The sequence below is a fragment of the Ambystoma mexicanum genome, chromosome 3q (assembly GCF_040938575.1).
Source record: "Ambystoma mexicanum isolate Mex_15411 chromosome 3q, UKY_AmexF1_1, whole genome shotgun sequence".
Lineage (NCBI taxonomy): Eukaryota > Metazoa > Chordata > Amphibia > Caudata > Ambystomatidae > Ambystoma > Ambystoma mexicanum.
Window position 1 is genome coordinate 877,308,471 of NC_090926.1, and position 24,708 is coordinate 877,333,178.

Below are 24,708 nucleotides of genomic sequence, written 5' to 3' on the forward strand. Positions count from 1 at the left end.
ATATGATGATGAATATTCAGACTCTCCAGGAGTAGGTCACGGAAATAAGGAATTCTGTATGGAGTACAAGTAAGCAGGAAGATTCTGGCTATTAAGTTGCGGATCTGATTTTGTTCTTGCTCCAACCCCTTGACAGATGAAGGTTCTGTACTCATATTGCACTTTACAATTTTTAATAAGATATAAAGATATTCCAAAACAGTTGAAGGACATTTATGACAATTGTTTTAACTGCATGACACCATATGAGATTAGGAGAAGAAGGTATGCAAACTTGTATCTGAATTTCTTTTTTTACCATTATTTAGGTTTTCTAAGTTAATAACACACAAACATAAAGCATGTATGGTAAAACAAAGTAGAGGGGCGAGTGTGGGTCTTATCTCAATAGGTAGGCTATAGACTAAACACATGGCACTAAGGCCACATCATCACTAGTCTATCCTATTCAGTGAAATTGATAATTTAATCTCCCTTCTTTGCTATAACCCAAAGTCCACATGCTACAACACAACAGAACCACAAACACAGCACAACACAGACAGTAAGAACACAAGGCAGTTTTGAGGATTGAGTATGTTAATGGCACCCGCATTTTTAGGCTTTCACTGATCAGCCGTACAACTCATTAAATGATGCCCATATATCCAGGTACAGACCTTCTTTGACCACTCTTACATACATCACTGTCTCATAGTTGGATAGCAGCTGTACATATGCGATCATGTCCTCTCCCTGTAGATTTTCAAACCCCTGATATTGGTTTCCTGGCAATGACTAACAATACAGATCCAGTAGTATTGTTCCTTGTCAATACATGAATCACTTTAACATGAAAGACAGCAAAATGTTGGGTGTCTGACCAGGTGGTCACCAAATACCATACCCACCCTTTTCAGAGATTCCGTCAGGAACCATTTTACCCTATCACAGTCCCAAAGCATGCATTTCTTGAATTCTAAAACAAGCAAAAAACATTTTTTGCTGGATAACCCTCACATTGAGGTTAATCTTAGAGTGAAACAAGTCTCCTTCCAATGTTTCCCACAGGTACGTCAGTTCTAGTAAGTGTGGAGTTGAAGTGCATTGTTCAAGGCAGAAGTCTTTGAGTAAGTGATTGGGCTTCTGAGGACATGGCCATCACTAATTCAAAACCCAGCGTGCATAATAGAAATAAATAGGCTAAACTGATTGGTGCAAATGATAAGGTTTCCCAGTAGCGTGGTATTTAAAGAACATAGATGGGATGGATATCAAATTGATGGGTGTGTGTGTGCGCGCGCGCGCAGAGGAACAATGCTGGAGGCCAGCAATTGATATAAAGTGATAGAAGTAAAGGAAGGTACAAGAAGTGGGAGAAATGGAAAGACAGGAAAGGGAATCATAGCAGAAAAATAAGTTACTGGAAATACGTAAGCAAGATTAAGAGCAATGCTGATTATATTAATTAAGGTTGTAAACTCAGGAAGGCTCGCAGAAATGTAGTGCTTTTAGAATCTTCCTAAATGAGTTACATATTTCTATATTTGGTTTAAGAGCCATAACTGGTGAATTTGTGCGGTTGTGTTCTGCTCTGCAACCATGATGTGCCTTTAACAAAGTTTTTCATTGAGTTTCAAAGTTTTTTTAATGCAAGCTGAACCTTAGCCAGTGTTTTTCAATGAAGGTTTTTTTAATATGATACATACAATACCCACTGGGCATGACCTGTGGTCCTTCATCTTTGCCCAGGGTATGGTATGTGGCATTCAGGCATTTGGGTACCAGATACCCGATGTGCCCATTCAGCATAGCTGCAGTCATGGCCAGTGGCAAACTAGCCTAGGTAATAGCCATGGCCCAGCCTTGCCACACCACTCGAAGTGGATACTGGGTCTGGCCTTCAGGCAGGCCCACTTTCCACTTTGCTCCAATTAGAGATCCTTGGGCCCATGGTCATTGCCTGTGGGCATGAGCTTTAGACATGTATCAGGCCCCACCAAGCCTACCAAAGTGGCTACAGGGCTTGGTCCCTGTCCAAAGAGCATGCCAGAGGCCTACGGGAATGGACCTGAGCCTAGCCAGGCCTAAAGGCCACTTTGACATCATTTTGGGTCAGTGGGCCATTAATAGCACCATTGACCAGGCCTGCGACAACCAGCAGGGGCCCATGGGCTTCAAGTCAGGCTCTCAGTCATGCCATATGCACACCCAACAGTAGCTATGGCGGGTGACCTCAGTAGTCATGTAAGGTCTGTGGGTTACCACAAGTGCTGTAAGCCCGGTCACCCATGCAAAGTGGTAACTGAGCATGCACACTGATTGTTCTCTTCAGAACTAAATGTGTACCACATACTTTGTTCACCTCCTTTATGTCATCTGTACAGCAGGTTATTAAACACCCTTGAATTTGAGCTTGGGACACTGCCCAAATGTCTTGGAAGTTATCTGCCAAGCCCTTATTATTTCTCAGAAATACTTCCCATTCCTTCATCAGGCATTTCCTCTGGGTTCTCTTTTTCTCCCCCAGACCGACAAGCACAACAACAAAGGTGGTGGCAAAGAAAGCTTTGGGAAGTTATGGTAAGACTGAGGCCTGGATCAAAGATGTGCTCTCCAAGGCCTTCTTTGTTAATCTGACAATTACATTCTCTGATCCTATTAACTGATCTAGAGTTCCCTGTTATTAATTGATTATGCAATGTAATGTATTAACCATCTTTTTATTATTTAGTTAAATTTTGTCAAAGCTACCTTGTCTCCCTTCATATTCACAGGTTCAAGTTTAGAATTCAATTCATTAAAAAGTGATATACCATTATTAAAAAGAAGTACCATTACATAATAATCTAGATGTATAAGTATCTCTACTTTGATGTTGTCAGTTGTAATTGTTTGACTCTATATTATTATTATACATAATTACAGTAGTCTGATGCTTTTGTCTCTAGTATGACGACCCTGGTGAGTCTGTTTTTGTTGCTTTATTTTAGGGATCTTTCACGGTAGGCTCACACCTGCATACCACCTACCGAGATCACTTTACTGGCATGCTTTTGTTCTTTCATCCGACATCCTAATCCTTACATGGCATCACTTATTTAAAGTAATGCTATCCTGTTAAAGACACAGTAACACCATTGGTATTCATTGGCTAGCATCATCTATCAACATGGCAGTATTATTGCTTCTCTTTAGGAAGACAAACATGATTGCATAAGAGTGCGTCAACATGTATTCTGTTGCACATTTAAAATGGGGCCTTCCCCATCCATATATGGTGGGGAAAAGTCTGGGAGATCCTTGCTGAGGATATAATCACAGCCTTGTCGCGGGGATTGTATGCAAAATATGTCAGTGCCTGGTTGACATTCATTGAATATGCTGATAATGATCTTCCTCCAGTATATAAGACCAGCTTATTCAAATATGTTTCACTATTGTGAATGTCATGTATGAGAGGGGCGCACAGATGCTGGGTAATGCTTTAGTGGGAGCTGCCATGTGGAGCGGAATACATGTAACTGCTGCTAAAATTGGAGGACGTGGTGTTTGATCAGGTGGAAAGAATCGACTGGCTGGATTATGTATTGAATTGTTGTCCGGTCACCGTCTTGCTTTTACCAAAAAATAAAGTTGTTTAAAAAAACATGGTGCCTTCCTTCTCAGCCAAATGCATTAGATTGTTTTAGAATATGAGGTATGATAAACCACTGCTTACCTTTTACCAAGAGGTGTCGACTTGTGACTAAATTAGCCTTGTTTGAAGCTGTGCAGGAGTAAATCCCTTCTTTTGACTTCTTGAAATCAGAATTCATCCAGTTAGCATTGTGAGCATGCACAGATGTTGTGTACAAAACATGGTTCGTCTTCTGTTCATCTTTATGATAAAAGGTAAAATTAACTGGAAAAGATCCATTCTTTACTTTACACACTAAGCTCAAGCCTGTTCCGTCCTCCACTTCGCCATTCTCTGGAATCAGGAGAAGACTCGCGTTTTGAACTGGAACTGCAAAGGATACCCCAAAACAGAATGTTTAGTACAAGCAATAATCCTTAACAGTAATTCAAGTTTTCCAGGTACATATCTGATTCCAATTGCATCCTCGAACTAGATTTCTAGTGGTGTTTATTGCTTTCAAATGGTATTCCTATATAATCAGTGGAGTGGCAAATGTTTCCACTGCAAATACTGCTCAACTTCCAATAACCAAACACGCATAAACCACACTGTATCTGGTAGAAATCATTTGTTACTGGTGTGAGGCAGGGGTGTTGCTAGGTCTGTAAAAGATCCGGGGCTATGCTAATTTTGGGACTGTCAGAACCGGGGGCTAGCTAGCCTTTTTGGTTGCAACCCCTGAGCTTCTATCCGGGGCTACAACCAAAAGACCCAGGCCTATAGCCCCCAAAACCCCCCCACTCCCCAGCAACGCCTCCGGTGTGAGGGGTCAGAAATGAGAGGCGATACAAAGTGGTAGTGTTTTCAAGATCAGACATCTTTATTAAAAGAAAAGGGTTGGATATGGGTCGCTAACCTATAGAGAGTTTCCCTACCTAAGAAACTGTAACTTGAGATCAGTCTGCGTCAAAATGATATGCAACGTTCAAACATTAATCTGACCCTCACACTAAAATTGAACAACTAAGAGTGTAAGGAAAGTGTCTGATGTAGGTTTGGAAAGAAAAGTTCTCAAAAACAAATAGATAAATACAACAAATCAATCCTTGGATCCAGAGGGTGGTTCCCATCCCCTGAATATGCCTTCAGGTAGGATGGCAAAAGTGCCTATTTCAAATAATTACTCCTTAGAGATTGCAAAAGTGTCTATTTCACATAATGACTCTCTAGAGATGGCAAAAATGTCTCTTTCAAGCAACCACTTCCTAACGATGGCAAACATGGCTCTTTCAAGCAACCACTTCTTTAGGTTGGGAAGAATGTCTCTTTCAAATAATAACTTGATACTGAGAACCTCCCGGTATACTCCACTACCAGGAAGGCTTGACTAAATTCATCAGATTCCCTGGTATACTCTCCTGCCAGGTATCTATCCCCAATGTCTTACTCCTCAGTATATTCAAAATGGATGACCTGGTATACTCCCCTGCCAGGAATCCCCTTCTGGAGTGCATATCCCCTGGTATGTTTCCCCACCAGGTATCTTACCCTCAAATGTGTAATGCCTGATGTGCTTCCTTCACCAGGGTGTCTTTTTAATGTTTTCACTGTCTTTTAGGATAGCACAGTTGTATTCCTTTACTGTTTATACTTTCTTGACTTAAGGTATTACTTGTTCCAATTTCCCCCACATTAATATATGGAGACTTGCCCATGTTTTGCCATTTAACTCCTTCACTAGTATTCATTGGCATGTGGCAATACTTGTTCCAACCTCCCTTACATTGACATTTCATACATGAGGACTTGTGCAACTTCTTTCTTTGTTTTCTGCTTAGTTAGTATACAAAATGAGCTCTTAATGGCTCACATGCCTGTCGGGTCCCTAACATCTCTGGGCAGACACACCGGTGTCTAGCATAACCTCTGACCCATGGCACGCTGTTAAAGTGAATCTTTCACCTAGGGGTGGTGTTCTCCACTCAACAGTCATTCTCACAGCTCTTTTGCTGGCTCTGCTTTTGTCCGCCAGTAAGCTTGCTGCTTCTGGACTCGACTGCGCTCCTGGTAGCTTTTCTGTTGCTGTCGGTTCCCCAGCAGTCCTCTCATGGTGCCTGCAGTATCTTCTGTGGCCTTGTGCCACACCAGTAAGCACTGCCTGCAAGTGGCAGTCTGAGAACACCAGCGCTCAACAGCATGGGCAGTTCCCGTGCTTCTGCCTTCTCCCATGGTTCTGCTAACTTCTTCTTCCATTCGGCTTCTCTCTGTTCCTCCAATTCTCTGTTCCTCCAATGTGGACACGATTTTTAAATGTCCTCACAATTTGGGCCTCATTATAACAACTAGCCTGCACATTCAGTTTGGTGTTTCATTTGATCCATATTAACCCCATCTACGGCTTCCTAGCCTCAGTACATGAGGCTCGATGGGAGTTGGAGTACACAGGATTCATAGGACTTCTAAGGTGAGTTTGTCTGGGACTTTTATATAGCACAAAAACACCAGAGACAGGAGATGGGTGTGTATTATGTTTATATGAGGTGTGAATGGTATTCTCTTCAGAATGACAGTATGCCATCTGGATCCTGGTTCTCATAGGGATTTCTTTATAGGGGGGTCGGAGGGGAGATACAGCGTCTCTCTTAATGGAGTCATCACCTTCTCCCGATACTTGGCGCCTCCCACATGATCCTCCCTCATAATACCACCCCAGGGTCCTGATTAATAACGACTGCTGTCGCCTGGCCATGTGGGAGGATATCATCACAGGGGAATCAGCGATGACTCCTCAGAATTCATCACACTGCTTAACTGCAATTTTCATCAGTAAACATGCGAAATGCAACAAAAGCCACTGAACATATGTAACCTGTGGAAGTTGGAGGATACAAATTATTTATCTAACAAAATAACAGAATGAGGAGTCATTCAAAAGCCACTTTGTGAAAAAATGTGCATGCTGAAAATATCCTATGAAGAAAGTGATATTTGCAATGGGACCAGATTTTTTGTTTCTAGATCCACAATACCACCCGATGATAGTCCTTTGCTGGACATGCGCTAACCACCCATCTACAATTATCTGAATGTAGCATTTGCCCCACTCCTTATCAAATCATGTAAATGTTCAATCAACACTCCAAATGCATCATTGTTAATTCAGGTACATGTGCCAACATTTGATCATAACTTAGGCACCAGTATGATTTTTCGGTTAGCCATTGAAGGAGTGCTAAATGGGATACCAGATACATTTGCATATTTGGATGATATACATAGTCCAGTGAGCGATTGACAAAGTTTCATAATATTTTGAAGGATATGGTTTGGTTGACTTGTTTTATTTGAAGTTTTGTAAAGCATCCCATTGCAGTAAAACGTCATTTGTGCGAGGAGAGACATACTTGAAGGTAGGATTATAATCAGTACAATACAAACAAATGTATATTTTTATTAATTGAATAGCCATCTATCATTGATAAGAACAGGAAATATCAAGGAAAAGCCATTTAGAGTAATAGAGGAATTATATCTACGTTTCAAAAGCATGTCTAAGAAGCCATTCCTTGGTAATCTTCTTAAACACTTTGTGGTTAGATTCTGCCCTCATATCGTTGGCAAGCTGTTCCAGCTTTGGGGCCCAAGCACTGCAAAGGTACAGCACCCAAGACAGTTCCTTCTTTTTTTAAAATCTTTTTATTAAAAATTTCAAAGAGAAACAAATAAATACTATAGTAAAAATCTAAATAAGGAATTAATACAATAATAACATTAGAACAACATCAGTAAACTCATTCTTATTTTTCTTTCCCCTTCACTTCTCCCTCCTCCCCTCTGCCCCCTCCCCCTTCTCCCATTATATTTCCCTCCCCTTTCCGTTCATTTAAACATTTTTGTTGGGAATGTCTACAGTAGAAGAGAAGTAGAAGCAAGTAATTAAATAAAAAATGTAGTGAAGGTCAAATAGTGAGGAAGAAAGAGAAAGAGAGGGAAGAAGAAAAAAACATAATTAAATAAATACAAAAAATATCATGAATAGAGATAATTGAAAGCATCCCATATGGCAACATATGTATACATTTTTCTCAACCTTTGATACATTACTTTTCCCTACTTGAAAAAATAGAAAGGTCATGGCATCACTTTACCAACATTTTAAAATGTGTTTCTTCGCAACCCTCAATGCTCTATATGCCCAAAAGAGTAAATCAGCAGACACCCGAAGATCCATAAGAGTATGTGGGAGCGTAGGATCCAGCACACAGTCTATTCGTTGAATGACAGCCTCCAAGAAACAAGTAATTTTCGGGCATGACCAAAACATATGCAAACCTGTTCCAACATCTGATTTTCAATTCCAGCAAAAAGCATCTTGCATATGTTTGCAGCGTTTCATCTTCAAAGGGGACCAATAAATATAATGTGTAACCCGATGTTGAATAAAGCTCAAATCCAGATCAATTTTATATCGGTAAGGGCCTGTACAAATACGATGCCACTCACCATCTGATAGATGAGAACCTAGTTCAGAACTCCATATCTTCCTCTCACATTCAGATGCCACATTTACACCTTTAAATGCAAGAAGGTCATACAAACTAGAAGCTGACACCTAGCCAGGTGCAACATAGGTGGAACACTATGTAAAGAAGTGTTAAATGGTGCAAATAACAATTAAAAAAATCTCATAAAGCCCGATAACGGCCTACTTCTGATATTCATAGCTTATATTCAAATTTCAAGAAGTCAAAACTAAGCATAGAAGTTCCATGAAAAATGGGCCCAATTTTCCATATACCCAATGACTGCCAGGAGGGCCAAGAAATGGGACGATTATTAAATTGAATTGCTGAGTTCCTCCAGATAGAAGATTCCAAGCTCAGAAAGTCTCACGACATTACTTCCAATCTTTCAGGACATGCCTAACAAATGGAGGAGTCTTATCAATAGATAAGTTCTTGTCCATACTAAGGAGGCAATCCAGAGGGATTGGATGAACAGAGGATTTCTCTACGTTAATCCAATTCAGGCATAGAGCAGCATCATCTCTCAGGCAGAAATCTAATGTGCAAAGAGAGAATGCACTGTGATACCAAGCAATATTTGGAAAGCCAAATCCTCCCAAGTGCACCGGCTTCCTAGGTACATCTCTAGGGATCCTAGATCTGCCACCCTCTCCCCACATAAAGTCCCAAAAACATTATCAATGTCGCAAATTGATTTTCCTGTTAATGGAAGTGGGAGCATACTAAGAATATAAAGCAATGTTGGGAGCAGGGTCATATTAATAACATGTATTTTTTTCCCCACAAAGTCAGATTCAGCCTACTCCATTTCAAACACAATGTAGCTATTTCCGCTAGTTTAGAGAGTATATTATAAGCCAACAGGGTATTTACTTGCCTAGAGCTATGTATACACAGATATTTAAATCCATTTTACGCCCATACATCTCATTCAACACCCAGGAGTTGTCTAAGATACGCAGATGATATAGGAAAAATCTGTGTATTTTTGACATTCATTTTGGAATTGGACATACAGCCAAATTCCTGCAGAGTTGAAACTAACTCCTCAAACGATGGTGGGATCAGAAAGTAAAACTAGAAGAACATCTGCATACAGTAGGACTTTGGAGATGCAATCACCCAATGACACACCTTTAATATCATAATTTCCTCTAATAGAGATGGCTAGGGGTTCAATTAAAAGATAAAAAAGAGGATATAAAGGACAACCCTGCCGAGTACCACAATAAATTGGAAAACGCTGAGATAAGCAACCATTCACCGAGACCCTTGCCTCAGCATTTCTACATAATGCATTAAAATGTTTCAATATACGAGATCCACAATTGACTTTTATCAATACTTGTCGAAGGAAAGTTCAACTTACCCTATCAAATGCCTTTTATGCATCAATACTAATTGCGGCAAAAGAATCCAGTGAATTATCTTTTAAATGCACAACATCTAAAAGCTCTCTTAATTTATCAAAACTATTTCTGCCAAAAATAAATCCTGTCTGGTTTTGATAAATCAGCTTTGGCAACAATGGGTTAATATGTACTGCAAAAATCTTTTCCAGAAGTTTTATGTCGGCATTTGGCAGAGATATGGGTCTTTAATTTCCACAGTTTGAATGATCTTTCCCAGGTTAGGGATCAGAAAGATCACTGCAGCTTTCATGGAATCAGCCACCTGTTCAGAATTAATCATCTCATTAAAAAGATGAACCATAAAGGGCGCAAGGGAACCCATCCAGCCCTGGACATTTGCCAGGAGACATCAACCCCATAGAATCAATGATTTCCTGCACTGAAATTTCTCCTTCCAAAAGAAGTCTATCACTATAATTGAACTCTGGGATACAAATACGCTCTAAAAAGCCAGCCACTTCAACTTCATTCACAATTCTGTCTTCACAATACAATGATATATAAAATTCTCTCAATACACTGCAAATATCTTCCTTTTTTCCTCAAAGTGTGCCATTATCTTCTGAAATAAAAAACACTTGTTTCCCCTCTCTCTTCACCGCAATCTTTCAGCCAATAATGCCCCAGATCTTTATCCATGCTCCCAAAATGCTTGCTTTGTGTAAAGTAAATCTGTCTCCCCCTTACAATTTATCTAAAGACAATTTAGCATTCATCATGGTCGAGAAGGAATGAACTGAAGGATTGGCCGTTTGTTCAGCTATACGTTGTTTGTAATCCGATTCCAATAGTTTATAATCTGCTTCACTTACTTTCTTTTATATGAGGCATAGCTAATTATCTTACCAAGTAAGAAGGCTTTCAACGCATCTCAAACAGTAGTCAATCTGTCAACTGATTCAGCATTTTCCACAAGCAAGAAAGAGATCTCTGTTCCAATTTGTTTAATGAAATCCTGATCGAACAGTTATTGAGTATTAAATCTCCATTGTCGATCAGTTTTCCTAACTCCCTGCAAATGGTCTAACTTTAAGTTCACGTATGCATGATCAGAAATCACAATCACATGTCTGATGCACAAGGAATAATTTCATCAAAATGTGAGGGGTAGTGAAAGTAACATCACACAACCCTTGACCTCTGAAGAGATCACCGGAAGTGATGTCATTTGACCCCACCCCGAAGTGATATCATGGGAAGCGATGGAACACAACCTTTCACCCCTTGACAAAACAGGAAGTTTCATCACATAGCATTGTTCCTAATTACACTACGAAACATATGGTTACGTTATCAAACAAATATACATACAATATTACCCAACCTGTGTTGGTACTCATTTCTCAACTTCAGAAGAATGAAAGGCTGAGTTAAGGTGTTTAAGAACAGACTAAATCAGTGACTCACCCCCTGAAGTGTGCCTGAAATAAACGTTTAATGAGTTTAGCAATTATTGTATAGAATTCCAGAAAGACAAATGATGTATTATTCCTATTCTTTCTTATTTAGGGTCACTGCTGAAACTGTTCAACTTGTGAAACGCCTGTATTTCTTTTTTTTTAAGAGGCCTGAACAAGAAAGCCCGCCACTACAAAAGCAAAGAGCCACATGGTGCTGGCCACAGCCCAAAAGATTACATTTAAAAAAGAGTGGTAGCAAGGGAGACCTCAGGGGTCGCAGTTGCGACCCCTGTCGGCCCCTAAATGACGTCTCTGATGATGCAATCACATCACCATGCGGTACTGAACAAAAGCTATATTGCTTTTTTCCTGAGTTTAGTGAACGCCAAATTTCGTGTAAGTCCCATGACTGCATTAATTGTATGAGATCCTTTCTGGCCCTCTCCTCTGCATATGAACAAGATATTTCCGATTTATCCAATGCCTTATCTAGGATAGTGTTTAAATTCCCACCTATGAATATTCATCCATTTCCTTTAGGACATCATCCAATTTTCCCAAAAATTCATATTGAGCTATATTGGGGGCATATACATTCAAAGTAATTAGATGCCTGTTTTCCACATGCAGCCTAATTGCTACAAATCTCCCCCCTGTATCAATATTCACTTTTACTACAATTGCATGTTTTTGGTAAATAAAAGAGCCACTCCTCTAAAATTATTAGCAAAACAACTGGAGTATTCTTTTACATATACATGTAAAACCCAACACTGCATCTTTACCAGTGCTTGGTTCGTCACCGCCACACAATACCCATAACAACATCCTTTCTGCAATTGCTCCTTCCTCCATGTGCGCTAATGTGACAACCTGCTCCCCTGTCTATCTGGCGTGCAGACTATTCAGATCCCACACCAAACCTGCACAATATCCTAGTCACCCTAGGCCTACAGCCAGTAGGAACATCAGCCTAGGCACACGCTCACCATGCCTCTATGCCCGCACCCACACAAGAGCCAAACACACCGCCACCTCATCTGTTACTTCGACCAAAATACCCCCACTAAGGCCCTTGACCTTCCTCAACAACACCCACTTCACACCAAAGGTTCGTCCTGTGAAGCCTTCAGGTATGCCCTGTCAACCTGGTATCCCTCCCCATCCCTCCACAGCACTGTCAACCACTCCCTCAACTAAAAATAGCACTCTTTCCGCTCCCTCATATGCCCCCTTATAAATTCATGCTCTCTCCCCACCCACGCCATTGAGATCCATGACATCCTTTCCACCCTCGAACTTGACATGCTAGCCATCACCAAGACCTGCCTTCATGAAGCAACCGGTCCTGCAATTTCATTAGCTCTCCCACCAGGATATGCCTCTCTCCAACAAGACAGACAGCTTATAAAAGGGGGAGGAGTAGCCTTTATAACTAAAGAAGCTCTCTCTCCTAGAATGGTCAACCTCCCTCGGGAAGGTAACACAGAAATCATCTCTGCCAAACTATCCATTTACACCAATTGCACTATCACGATGCATCTGGTCTAGCGAGATCCAGGCCCATCCTCAGACTTTCAGGGGCATCTGCTACACATACTAGGGGATAACCTTAAGACCTCTACCAAATCTATTCTACTCGGCGACTTCAACCTGGACCTAAATGACCCAAAAGATAAAGCAGCCACAGCATTGATATATGATATGATATGGCATTTATAGCGTGTCTATACACAAGTGTTTCAAGGTGTGACAAAAGAAGTCACAAACCCCACTCACTGCAAAGGTTGCACCCTCGACTGGGTAGCCGACCATAACTGTTCTGCCCCCGTCAGCTCTAACTCACCATACCCCTGAACTGATCACAACCTCATACAATTCTCCATTCCCAGAGCTTCCACCACTAAAATACTCACTTATGCACCCTCAGCAAGGGTTAGCAGTGCGTGTAAATTAACCAAGGACAACCTCCTACCCTTCCTGGAAGTTCCTGATCTTAAACCCCCCGTTCTCTAATGACATTGCTTACTAGCAGATATCTACATTGACACGGTCACAAAAGCAATTGACACTATTGCCCCACTAGAACTCAAAAAAGAAAAAAAGTCTATGCACGTTAACTCATGGTTCACAGCTGAACTTCAGGCACTACACATCTGTAAATGTAATGTATTGACCAAATGGCAAACTAATCCTATTGGCTCTTCTAAAGAAGACTTTAAAAAACTATCTGCTCAACACAAAGAAGCCATCATCAAAGCCAAGTCCTATTTCTTTAACACGCAGAGAATTAACGCCAAGTCCCAGTCTAAGGAAATGTTTGCCACATTTAGAGACTTAGTCACTCCCACCACCAGCCCTGATGATAACCCCAAAGACGAAGCTTTGTGTTCTAGTATACAAGCAGCCCTACTCAACAAAATAAAACTCCTCCAAAAATAAATCCAAGCTTAACACGAAGCCCTGCCTAACTCCAACCCCACTATCTCGCCTTGCCATAGCACTACGCTCCTTGACAACAACCTCTTCTCCTTCTGAGAGGTCACTGAATCAGAAGTCCTAGACCTCATACAACACTTAAAACCATCCATCTGCAAAGGGGACATCTGTCCAGCCAACATCATTAAAGAATGCACTGATTCTCTTGCACCATTCTTGGCAGCCTACAGTAATGTTCAGTCGCTTCAGGGTTGGTCCAACCTAGCCTCAAAGAAGCATAGATGCGCCGATCTATCACTATGGTCCAGTTTCTCTTAAAAATCCTTGACAAGGCGGCTCACAACCCAATACAACACTTCCTAGAGCAGTGGTATACAAAATGGGGGGCTGTGAGAGCCCAGCATGAAATGTAAAAAAAAAAAAAAAGAAATGGGCAGGGGTGGCTCACATGGTTACATGGTTGGGCTGAAGCATGAAACTGTCTCAGGCCCCAATGAAAAAATTTCCTGCAGTTAGTCACAGACTGTTTGAATAGTACCCTTTGTGTTAAAATGTAAGTACATTGTGATATTTAAAGAATATTTATTCAGCAACAATGGTCAAAATTACTAACTGCATAGTGAAGTAACTCATCAAACTGGCCCACATTGGCCAAAAAGGTGGCCCATTTTGACTGGACCACAGTAGCATTTTGCATTTTTGATGGAGGCATTGCCCTATTGCCCTATAGGCCAGTCCGAGCCTGGGCCAGCGCATCCATAATGGTGAGGGGGCGCCCACCCAGTGGCACCCTCAGCCATTATTGAGGAGTTAAGGAGCCAACCCAATGAAACAATGAGCACTCCCTCAGATGCTTTTTTTCCAGCTGAGGGGGAGTGCTCCTGGGCTGGCTGAACTGTCAAAGAGAAACACTATTTCCCTTTGACAGTTCAGTTTAGTTCCCCAGCCGCACATGCTCACTGATCCATGCAGGAGCAGGGGCGTTTTGCTTCACCAGCATTGCATAGCTCATTGGAAATGCTGGCTGGGGCACTGCATGTCTGTATGTACGAGGGGGAGCTACTGCGCCTCCTCGCACATACGGACAGAGCAGCCTAGAGCAGGGCGTTTCAGCACCCACACCCAGGCAAATTCAGAAGGTACATTTATGTTCTTTTTTTTTTATTTAAACATGTGTATGGATGTGTGTATGCTTATGTTATGAATGAGTGTATGGTGATGGATGCTCGTGAGAATGATAGAGTGATTGCTGTATGAATGTGTGTGTTTGTTTTGGTCTGTTGAGCTTATTTTGCCAAGTGGTGGATGGGGGGTGGGGGGGTTGTACAACAAAGGCATTTTAAAAATACCTAAATGCCTTTGTTGCACAAACCCACTGCCCACCTGCCAAAATCAGCTCTCCTTATGAGGCGCTGTGGAGCCCAGGGTACAGGGATGGTATTTTTTTACTGGACTTCTATCATAGATGTCCAGTCAAAAATACCATGCTTTCCCCCTTGGCACCCTAGCGCCTTGCATACACACATAATCATGCTGATTGTGTTAGGCCCACTGGGGCTCAGGGGACATGGATGGTATCTTTTTACTGGACATCTATCATATATGTCCAGTAAAAATGTTATGCCTACCCCCTGGTCCCCCAGCACCAAATGCAAACTGCTGTTTGGCTATGGCTATTTGCCATTTTTTTTTGAAGTATGCTCTAACCCATTATTTAAAAATAAAAAAATAAAAAAACCCTTTGATTGGTTCGGGCTCCCTCACTGTGCTCGGTCGTTATGGCATTTTTGGGGGAAATAGTTATGCCCCTCCACTTAAAAAATTCACCAGCCGCCACTGGCCCTCGGACTGTGTTGGGAAGGGGATGGGGGAGCCCAGGGACTGTGGTGGGAGCAGATGGGCAGGAACCATGAGATAGTGGTGGGAGCAGGGTGGGGAGAGCCCAGGGTGTGTGATGGGGTGGTGAGGGTCCAGGGACTGGCTAGGAGTGGGATGAGAGAGCCCAGCGACTGTGATGGGAGCAGGTGGGGGAGCCTAGGTACTATACTGGAAGTAGGGTACGGTGATGGTGTGAAATACCGACTGTCCATTTGTCATTTTTGGGGGGCTCTGCCTACCCAAATTTTGCTCAGGGAAGGCCAGGTCAAAAAAGTTTGAAGACCACTGTCCTAGAGTCTAATTGCATCCTCAGCAAGAGGCAATCAGAGTTCCGCAAAGGTCACAGCACTGAATCTGCCCTTCTCGATCTCAAAAACCAAATAACCAGAATTATGGATGAAGGCAAACCAGCTCTTCTCCTACTCCTGGACTTGTCGGCCGCATTTGATCTTGTGGACCACAAGACTCTCACTAAACATCTTACTTATGCAGCCCAATTCTCCATAGAAGCAACCTCTTGGATCACCTCCTTCTTGGAAGGAAGAGCAATGAAGGTATTCTCCAATCAGGCAAGTGCAGCCCCAACAACAATCAACTGTGGATTCCCCAGGGCTCTTGCACAGCACCTACTCTCTACAATATATTAATTAAACCTCTGTTCGACAAACTGGACACCCATGGCATAGCATACACAAACTATGCCGATGACATAAAAGGTCCTCCAACCACTATCGGGCTCCATCAAGATGCCAAAGCTCTCCATAAGATATATGCCACCATTCAAGCTTGGATGGCAGCCAATGGGCTATGTCTCAATGGAGACAAAACTGAGATCCTCTTAGTCGACCCCAAAGAAACCTTAAGCAAACTTGGTAAACAATACAGTAATTTCACTATTGATAATACCAGTAACCCTGTCTCTTCATCAGTAAAGACACTAGGGGTCTAACTAGATTCCACACTGTCCATGTCACGAGAGGTAAGCTCGCTTGCCTCCACTTTGGCATTTACTACCAAACTAATAAATGCCGTAAAACCCTATTTGTCCAAACAGAACTATCTATCAATAGCTAGAGCCACCATTGGGGCCAAACTATACTATTTTAATGTCCTCCTAGCAGGCACTTCGACTACAAATGTGAATAAACTACAAGTTATTCAAAACAATGCTCTCAGAGCAGCATTAAACATTCCCAAAAAAGACCACATCTCACATAACAGACGCACAGCCCACTGGCTCCCTGTCAAGGAACGGATTGTTTTCAAGACGCTTACCTTGACTCACAAGTGGTTTGCATGCACAGCCCCTTCTTACCTGTCAGAGAAAATTGTCAGAGCCACCTCCTCATGTCCAAAAAGAGCATGTCACGCCAATCAGCTGCTCATCCCCTCAATTAAAAGGGTCAAAGCGGGTGGCATTGGCTTCCCTTGCATTGCCCCTACACTAAGGAATGCCCTACTGAACCCACTCAGAGCTAAGTCCTCTCACTTGTCACTTCGGAAAATGTTAAAAACCAGGCTATTTAACTAAATCCCCTCCCTCCTACAAACCCTCCCTACACTATGTCCCTGTAGCTGCTGCAATAATTATCTACACTGGTCTGTACATTGTCACATTACTCCTAATAGGTTCACCATGACCACTGACCACCTTCAGTCTCCTTCTCTCTCCCCTCTGTACCCCCTCTGTTCTTGTCTTTGTCATGTAACTAAGCATACTTCTTGTAGCAGCGCCACAATGCCTTCGGGCTGTTGCACACTTTATAAATGTTAATAAATAAATAAATACATTATTTAAAATATAAACTATTTTTTCACGTTGCAAATGGGTTTCTTGCAGAAGGACAATGTCGGGTCTTTTTTTGCCTAGAAAGTTTAGCACCTTTTTTCTTTTAATTGGGTTGTTCACCTCCTTCACATTCCAACTTAATACATATAGGGCCTGATTCACAGAAGTGTTTTATAATGGCACAAGCCCATAGGAGAACACTCTGTGAATCAGGCCCTCCCGACACTGCATACCTGCAGCTGCTGAATCATTATCTAACCTGGTCTGTACATTGTTACATTACTATCTATAGGTTCACCATGACAACAGATCTCCTTCAGTCTCCTTCTTAGTCCGCCAACAGGAAATAAATTACCTGCGCCTTGCAGTTGAGCTGTTCAATAAATTAATGGACACACCCTCAAACCGATTTGTATCCTCTATCGGAAACCTCCACCTTTCTGGAAACATATTATTGACCTAAGAGGTGTTGACATAAGAGTGTAAACTCCAAGTATTGGAAAGTTCTGCAAAACACTATGAACTTTAAGTAACAGATCTAAATAAAAAATTAAACTTTCGAGTGAAAAGAAAAAATTCGAAAGCAAAAAACAAAATGAGTAAGAACTAACTGAGGCCAGAACATGATGAAAGTGTAGCTAACAGAGAAGCAACAGCTGCCCAATCATGTAATACCATACATTCAAAGGAAGATTAAAAAAAAGCTCAAATAAAGATCTGACATTGAATTCAACAAACATAGAAAAGTTAAACAAAAGAGTGCATATATTTCATCTTCAGTTAATAAGACAAAAATACATTAAGGTGTCCTGGATTTCAGCAGACAAACAATTATGCATTAATTATCTCCATGAAATAAATGAATGTACACATACTATGCATTGTCATAGCCTCTCTAAAATAGATTAGGATATGACTTATCTTAATAAACAAAACTTAACAGACACTGAACCATAAACGTTAGCCTACATATTCATTAATAAATCCCAAACATGAGAGTTGACAATCAATTGCTTATCGTAAATTTCCACATGATTTATGGCACTTGCCAAGCTGGTAGGACCCTACATAGCGCCCCCCTTTTTAAAAAATGTGTTTAATTAAAATAGGGCCCATCAATATTAGCTAATTAATCAATGTTGATGATCACAAATACATCAAACTGTTTCATTTAATAAACACCTCTTCATATTTAAATAAATAATTGTCCTAACAAACCATTTTTTTAAATGACAGGGAAAACCTCTTATTTAAGCTAGCTGCTATAATTACTGCTTGGCAAAAAAAAAATATATATGTCAAGCAGGTTACACAGCACGATACACAGCACAGCATTTCAACTGGCTTCCATGAACTCCTAAAATTAATTACAGAATGAAGATTCAATTTATCAAATAGGACTAATTCACACTACTCCACTCAACCGTCATCCGAATGAAATTCTACCTAGACAACATGTTTACACCTATGGTTACGGTGTCCTGGATATACCTACATTTCAAAAGTACGATATGACTGAATAGGACGGTGCACGTTTGCTCTACAGGGTATAAGCGCAGCTCTGTGCAACCGAAGCAGTTTAAGCATGTCATTGAAGATAGCGACACATTTTAGACAGTGCTCAATATAGGACTGCTGTTAAGGCCAATACCCATTAGAGTCTGCAAGCAAGAGATTGCAAATTCATCATTGGTTCCATAATGTGTTATGCAATTGGGGCGTTTACCAGGCTGTCACGTTCAGTCTTACCAATGGGCTTGCAAATATCTCTAAGTGGGACTATGACACACTTTTCCCCTTCCAGCGTTCACCAGTGCATTTGAATATTGCCGCTCATAATCCACGTTGGAGCTTGAGACAGAGGCGCAGAGCCATTGGACGCTTCTAACGTGTACAAACAGAACCTCGACTCCAAGTTATCAGCGTCCCGAGTCAACACAGAATGTTTTCCGTTGAGGCTATGACAGACATGAATTTTACTTAGAATAACATCCAGGTATCACGGATACAAGCGCAATATTGGAGAATAGGACCTACGGGATAGCGTGAGATGTTTCAACTCGCGCCGTGAAAGTTTAAAATGACTGACATTTTCCAACCAACATAATGAACCTAACAAAATACCTCTTTAGTAAATAAAATATAATAATAAAGATGAAACAACTATCCACCAGTTAAGCAAAGAAATTAACTTTGAGCCAATCTGAATATTTTAGATGTCAGAGCATCAATGTCTGGGCTTTCTATGAGCTTGTCTCTTATCTCTGGTGATGTACACTTATAAAGTCCATAGCCTTGTTGTGATCTGCAAAGGTATGCTTAACACCATCCACAATGATTTTAAAGATGGCAGGATAAACCATGTAGTAAGAAAGGTGTTTCTCTCGTGCTAGGCGTTTTCTATCCATAAAAGGTTTCCTCTGAGCTACTATTTTCAATGAAAAGCATAATTATGTGCTTTTCACTCCATCTTAGATCTCCAAGCTCCCTAGCCTTCTTTAAAAGCATCTCCTTCACAGGAAACCTCTGTAGTTTAACTAGGCAAGCTCTAGGAGGTTGTCTGAGTGCTGGTTTAGGAGCCAAAGAATGTTGTGTTTTCTCAATTTCCAGTAGATCACCAGGGCAGAGCTTTAGTAGCTTTGCTAAGGCTTTTTGCAGGAATTTGAATTTGATAGGGTGACCATTCTCAACCCCTTCAGGAAAGTCAGTTATCCTTAAATTAGAGTGTCTTGAGGAATTTTCTTGATCAGCAATCTAAGTGATCCGACCGCGGCTGATTTTGCCGCCTCTGGAAAGTTTGCATGAGAAAGGTGCGAACTACCAAAAGTTTGCACCTTTCTCATGCAAACACACTTACATACTACAGGGGCTGCAGGGGTTTCCCCCGCAACCCCCACAACCCGCGCTCACTATACTGTAAAGTATAGTGAGCGGGGTGTTGCGAGGGACACCCCTGCAGCCCCCGTTTTTTGTTTTTTTTCATGGGTGTGCTGCGGGGTTCTCCCCCGCAACACCCTGCTCACTGTACCACACAGTACAGTGAGCGGGGTGCTGCGGGGCACACCCCCACAACCCCGCAGACTTCGGATCTTTTTTTTTCGGTCCGATCGTACAATACCCGACAGGAGGCCTTCGAGGAGTGCATTGCCCCCATCCAGTTGGGAGAGGACCAGTGCTTGAACGGTGGATCTAAAGCTGGCTGGAACAAGGGTTTCACATTTTCTTCAGGAGGAAGAGCTGATAGCAAGCTGTCTGAGTTTTCTTAGCTATGTGTGTTTTGAAGGAGAGGTGTCTGTCGATCTGGAACCCGAGGGACTTGGCGTAGGAGTTCAGCTCAGGTGTGAAGCACTCAGAGTTCATGGTTGAAAGCCAGGTCTGTATGTCTGTATGTCTGGGTGTTCAGTGTTGTCGGTGAGGAGTAGGAATTTGGTCTTGGAGGGGTTGAGCTTCAAGTACGCACTGGACAGCCAAGACTGGATCCACGAGAGGCAGATTTGATCATATGGATGTCCTTGAAGGAGTCGATTCTGAGGTATAGCTGTGTGTCAGCGTATTGGTGGATGTAGATGTTGTGTGTGGCTACGAGGGCTACCAGTGGCTCCATGTATAGATTGAAGATAACTGGGCAGAGGATGGAACCCTGTGGGACTCCACAGGTGATGGGTAACATTTGTGATCTAATGGAGTCCATCTGAACAAACTGCTGGTGGTTGGCCAGATAGGACTTGAGCTACAGTAGGACAAGGTTGTTGATCCCCATGTGCCAATATAGGGTGCTCATAAGGGCCTGGTGGTCTACTGAGGCAGCTGAGAGGTCGAGCAGAACCAGGAGGCTGGGGTGTTGAGGGCGTCATCGACCACCTGTTTGGTTACTGTCTACGTGCTACGTCTGGCTGTGAACCCGGATTGGTAGGTTTGGAGGAGATTGCTGGTGTTGATGTGTTGCTGCGGTTGTGCGGCTACCGCTTTCTTGGCGCTCTTTTCTAGAAAGGGAAGATGGGGCGATAATTACCTTGGTTGTTGGGAGCCAGAGTCAGTCTCTTTAATAGAGGAATGATTTGTCCTGTTTTAGGGTCGATGGGAAGGTGCCTTGAGTCAGGGAGGTGTTGATGATCTCCAGGTAGGAAAGGAGAGCGTCTGCAGCAGGGTCTTGAGCATGGATTCCGGGAAGATGTTGTCTATATACAAAGTGGCTTTGAGGGCGGCCAGGGTTTCTATCAGGTCTTCGCTCGAGAGTGTCTTGAATGTTGTCCAGGGTGTGGAAATTTCGCAAGGAGGGACGTGAGGTGGATCATTGGATGGCGAATCTTGCTGATTTTGTCGATTAAGGTGTTGATGGTGGTGGATTTTTCGATGGAGTGTGGTATGGCAGGGTCAGGTAGCGGGTTGACGCAGTGCTTGACCGCTTTGCAGAGGGCTCTGAATTCAACCCAATACTCACTATCACTCACTCTTATGTTTTAATGTCTCTGCATGTTGTGGGTTATGTCTGTATGTTTTTGTCTCCATTACTTTTTCCACCCTTTCTTTTCCCAATCTCTATGGCCAAATTTCTTTACGTTTCAACCCACAGACTGGGTGGGTGGATCCACAGTACATCTTCACAATGCACAACCCTCGGCACATTAAAGCCAGTATGGTGGTTACATATGCAGCATAAAAGACTGATACCAAAACATATTGCAAATGAAGCATGCCTCAGTAATGTCATCTAAATGCCTTCTTAGTCTGGTAGAGTCATTTTATGCAAAGTACATACATGCACATATTGGTGCTGCCATTATTTGGCAAAAAAAAAGCCTCAAATACACCTCGGTTAATATGACGTAATGCAACATGACCTAATGCCACATATGAATATAGAATTACCAGAAGCAGGGTACATTGAATTTTCATGACTGGTAAATACATTGAGACGGCTAGCACAGTCAGGTTTGAGAGTGCAATCCAGCCACATGTTGAAGTCTACCAAAATTAGAAAGGAAGGGGTGGCTAACCTCCAGGAAGATAAAAATGAATCCACACTTTCTTAAACGGGATGTGCTGTTAAATGCCAAAAACGCAGGGTCATCACCCTGCACCTGTTTAACGTGTGACAGCATCCTTTTAAACCGTGGTGGTCACACTTGCTTTTCTGCTCCTAAAACAGGGTTGGAAAGGCTTTTTTAAGGCATTTCACGTGGTTGCTGGGAGCCTGTCATGCTTTAGTGTCAAGGGGCAGGACAGCACATCTTTGCACCACTGTCAAGACACTCCTGAAATGGATTTCTGAAATTAGCACAAATTAAACTAAAACCATGTGTGACTAAGTGCGGTATGCACTAGTGCTGGCTACCTGGGATGCATTTTTGGATCTATGACATCTCAATGAGTGCCATATGAAATCAAGTCCAATTCATTGCATCCATCTCATTAAAAGCCAACTGTAGAGACGGTCTGTTCGGAATGCGGGGGCACGCGAACCATTCTCCATGTTATTCTACGGAGCTTGGCTCGCGTGACCCCAGAGAGACCGTTGGAGCGTGAAGGAGTGTACAGGCACGGCGGGCCCCCTGTGTAAATAAACTTACTTGGTTCCCCTTCGTTTTGCCTCCACCTCAAATCTTTCATTGGCGACGAGGACGAGGGTGCCCGCCACGGCATCAGGACCAGCGGGCCACAGTGAGCGAAGCGCAGACTCGCTGAGGCTGCCGCGGCGCCTTCCCAGCCCCTCCCTGCTCACAGGGCCTCGCCGACGCGGACGGCTGGAGGCCAGGGGCTGGGTGAGGCCGCGGCGCAGCTGGTGACATGGTCAAGCATTTCTGAGCGCAGGGCCCAGTTGAGAGCCGCCCTCCCCTGGACCTCACGCAAGGTGAGGAGGAGGGGAGACAAGGGGCGGTGGATGACACAGTTGGACTGTGTTCACAGGGAACGTAGAGAGACACGCCCCAATACAGAGTGCAAACAAGCCCTACAAGCCCAGAAAAAAAAAGCAAGTTGTAAACTTTGAAGGTGCACAAAAAGGAGCCAGATACACTATTAGTAGTGCACGCAGGAAAAGTATTTATAACGGGAGTCAAGCCCTGAGTCAAGGCAAGGTTAAATGGAAGAGTAGTGGCATTGAAAGTGGATAGCTGCTCCCCATGGACGCTGATCTCAAGGAAAACATATGAGATCTGTTTTCAAAGGAGGATAGAGAATTTGGAGGAGCAATGATTAAGTACAAAGGCAGAAGTTGTGACTCAGATGTGTTTGTCACGAGAGAAGGTTCGTCTTTGTTAGGCTTGGAGGAACAGCGCAAGCTTGGAATAAGGATACAGGCAAGTGCGGAAGATCCTGTTTCTGTAGCTGAAGTAAATGATAAATGGGAGGAAGAGTTCCCAGCAGTTTTTAAAGGAGAGTTGGGGATGGTGAGAGACTTTCAACATGAGATTCGTTTAAAGGAAGGAGCAGTTCCCAAGGTGCACAAGGTGAGGCCAATACCTCATGACCTAAGAGAGAGACTTAAGACTGAAATTGAGTCTCTATTACAGAAGGGTATTATTGAAGAAAGTGAAAGTTCTGAATGGTTGTCACCAGTCGTTGTGGCAGCCAAAGCTAATGGTGACATAAGACTTTGCGTTGATATGAGGGACATCAACAGGAACATTCTAGTGGACAGGCACCCTTTGCTGATAATAAGTGACAAGTTATCAACTCTTGACAAGGCCCGAGTATTTTCTGTGATTGATTTGTCTCAGGCTTATCACCAGATACCCTTGAAGGAGGAGTGCCAACATTTGACGGCGTTCATTACGGTTTTTGGAACTTTCAAGTATCGAAGGATGCCATTCAGACTTGCCTCAGCAGCGGCTGTGTTTCAGAGGATAATGGACAAAGTGATGGAGGGTGTGAGGAATGTTGTGGTGTTCCAAGATGATATGCTAGTATTTGCAAACTCTAAGGAGGAACATGATGAAGTGTTGAGAGAAGTGTTAGGAAGGTTGTCGGAAGCCGGAATGACTGTGAGAAGAGACAAGTGTAAGATTGCTGTAAAGAGAGTAGAGTATCTCGGACATGAGATTGATGAATTGGGTGTGAGACCAAAAAAATGCTTAGTAGAAGCTGTAGAAAAAGCTCCCGTACCGACAGATAAGGACCAAGTGAGGTCATTTTTAGGACTCGCAGAATATTACCATCATTTTGTGAAAGATTTTGCAACAGTGTCGGCCCCGATAAGGATGATTCTTAAAAAGGGGTCGAGATTTGAGTGGACTTCAGAATGTGGGAAGGCATTTGAAGGGAGCAAAGAAGCTATCAGTAAAGCACCGTCTATTGGGAGGTTTAACCCCAGAGATAAGACAGTTCTAATTGTAGATGCAAGTTTGAAGGGGTTGGGAGCCACTTTGGTACAGTTGGATGTGGACAAGAAGGAGAGAGTGATTGCCTTTGCTTCAAGAGCGTTGAGGGGGGCGGAGTTCAAGTATTCGGTGATTGAAAGAGAGACTTTGGCCATGTTTTGGGCTGTGATACATTTTAAATCTTTCTTGTGGGGCAGGCGATTTGTAGTTCGTTCTGATCACAAGCCACTGGTACAGTTGTTCGAGAGTGGTAGGTGGGCTTTGGGCTCGCCAAGGATAAGCAGGTGGGGTTTGGGTCTTCAAGGGTACAACTTTGACCTGAGTTATCTTCCTGGGAAGAAGAA

At 42.6% G+C, this 24,708-nt stretch overlaps 1 protein-coding gene across 4 annotated transcripts in view; it reads right to left on the reverse strand.

Annotated features, from left to right (window-relative positions):
- Positions 1-24,708, reverse strand: part of PECAM1 (platelet and endothelial cell adhesion molecule 1) — a 1,005,718-nt gene that overhangs the window by 532,328 nt on the left and 448,682 nt on the right. For all 4 annotated transcript variants that reach the window (XM_069654996.1, XM_069654995.1, XM_069654997.1 and 1 more), the window contains exon 8: positions 3,701-3,988. In XM_069654996.1, coding sequence (XP_069511097.1) covers positions 3,701-3,988 — 288 coding nt within the window. The remainder of the gene's footprint in view (positions 1-3,700; positions 3,989-24,708) is intronic.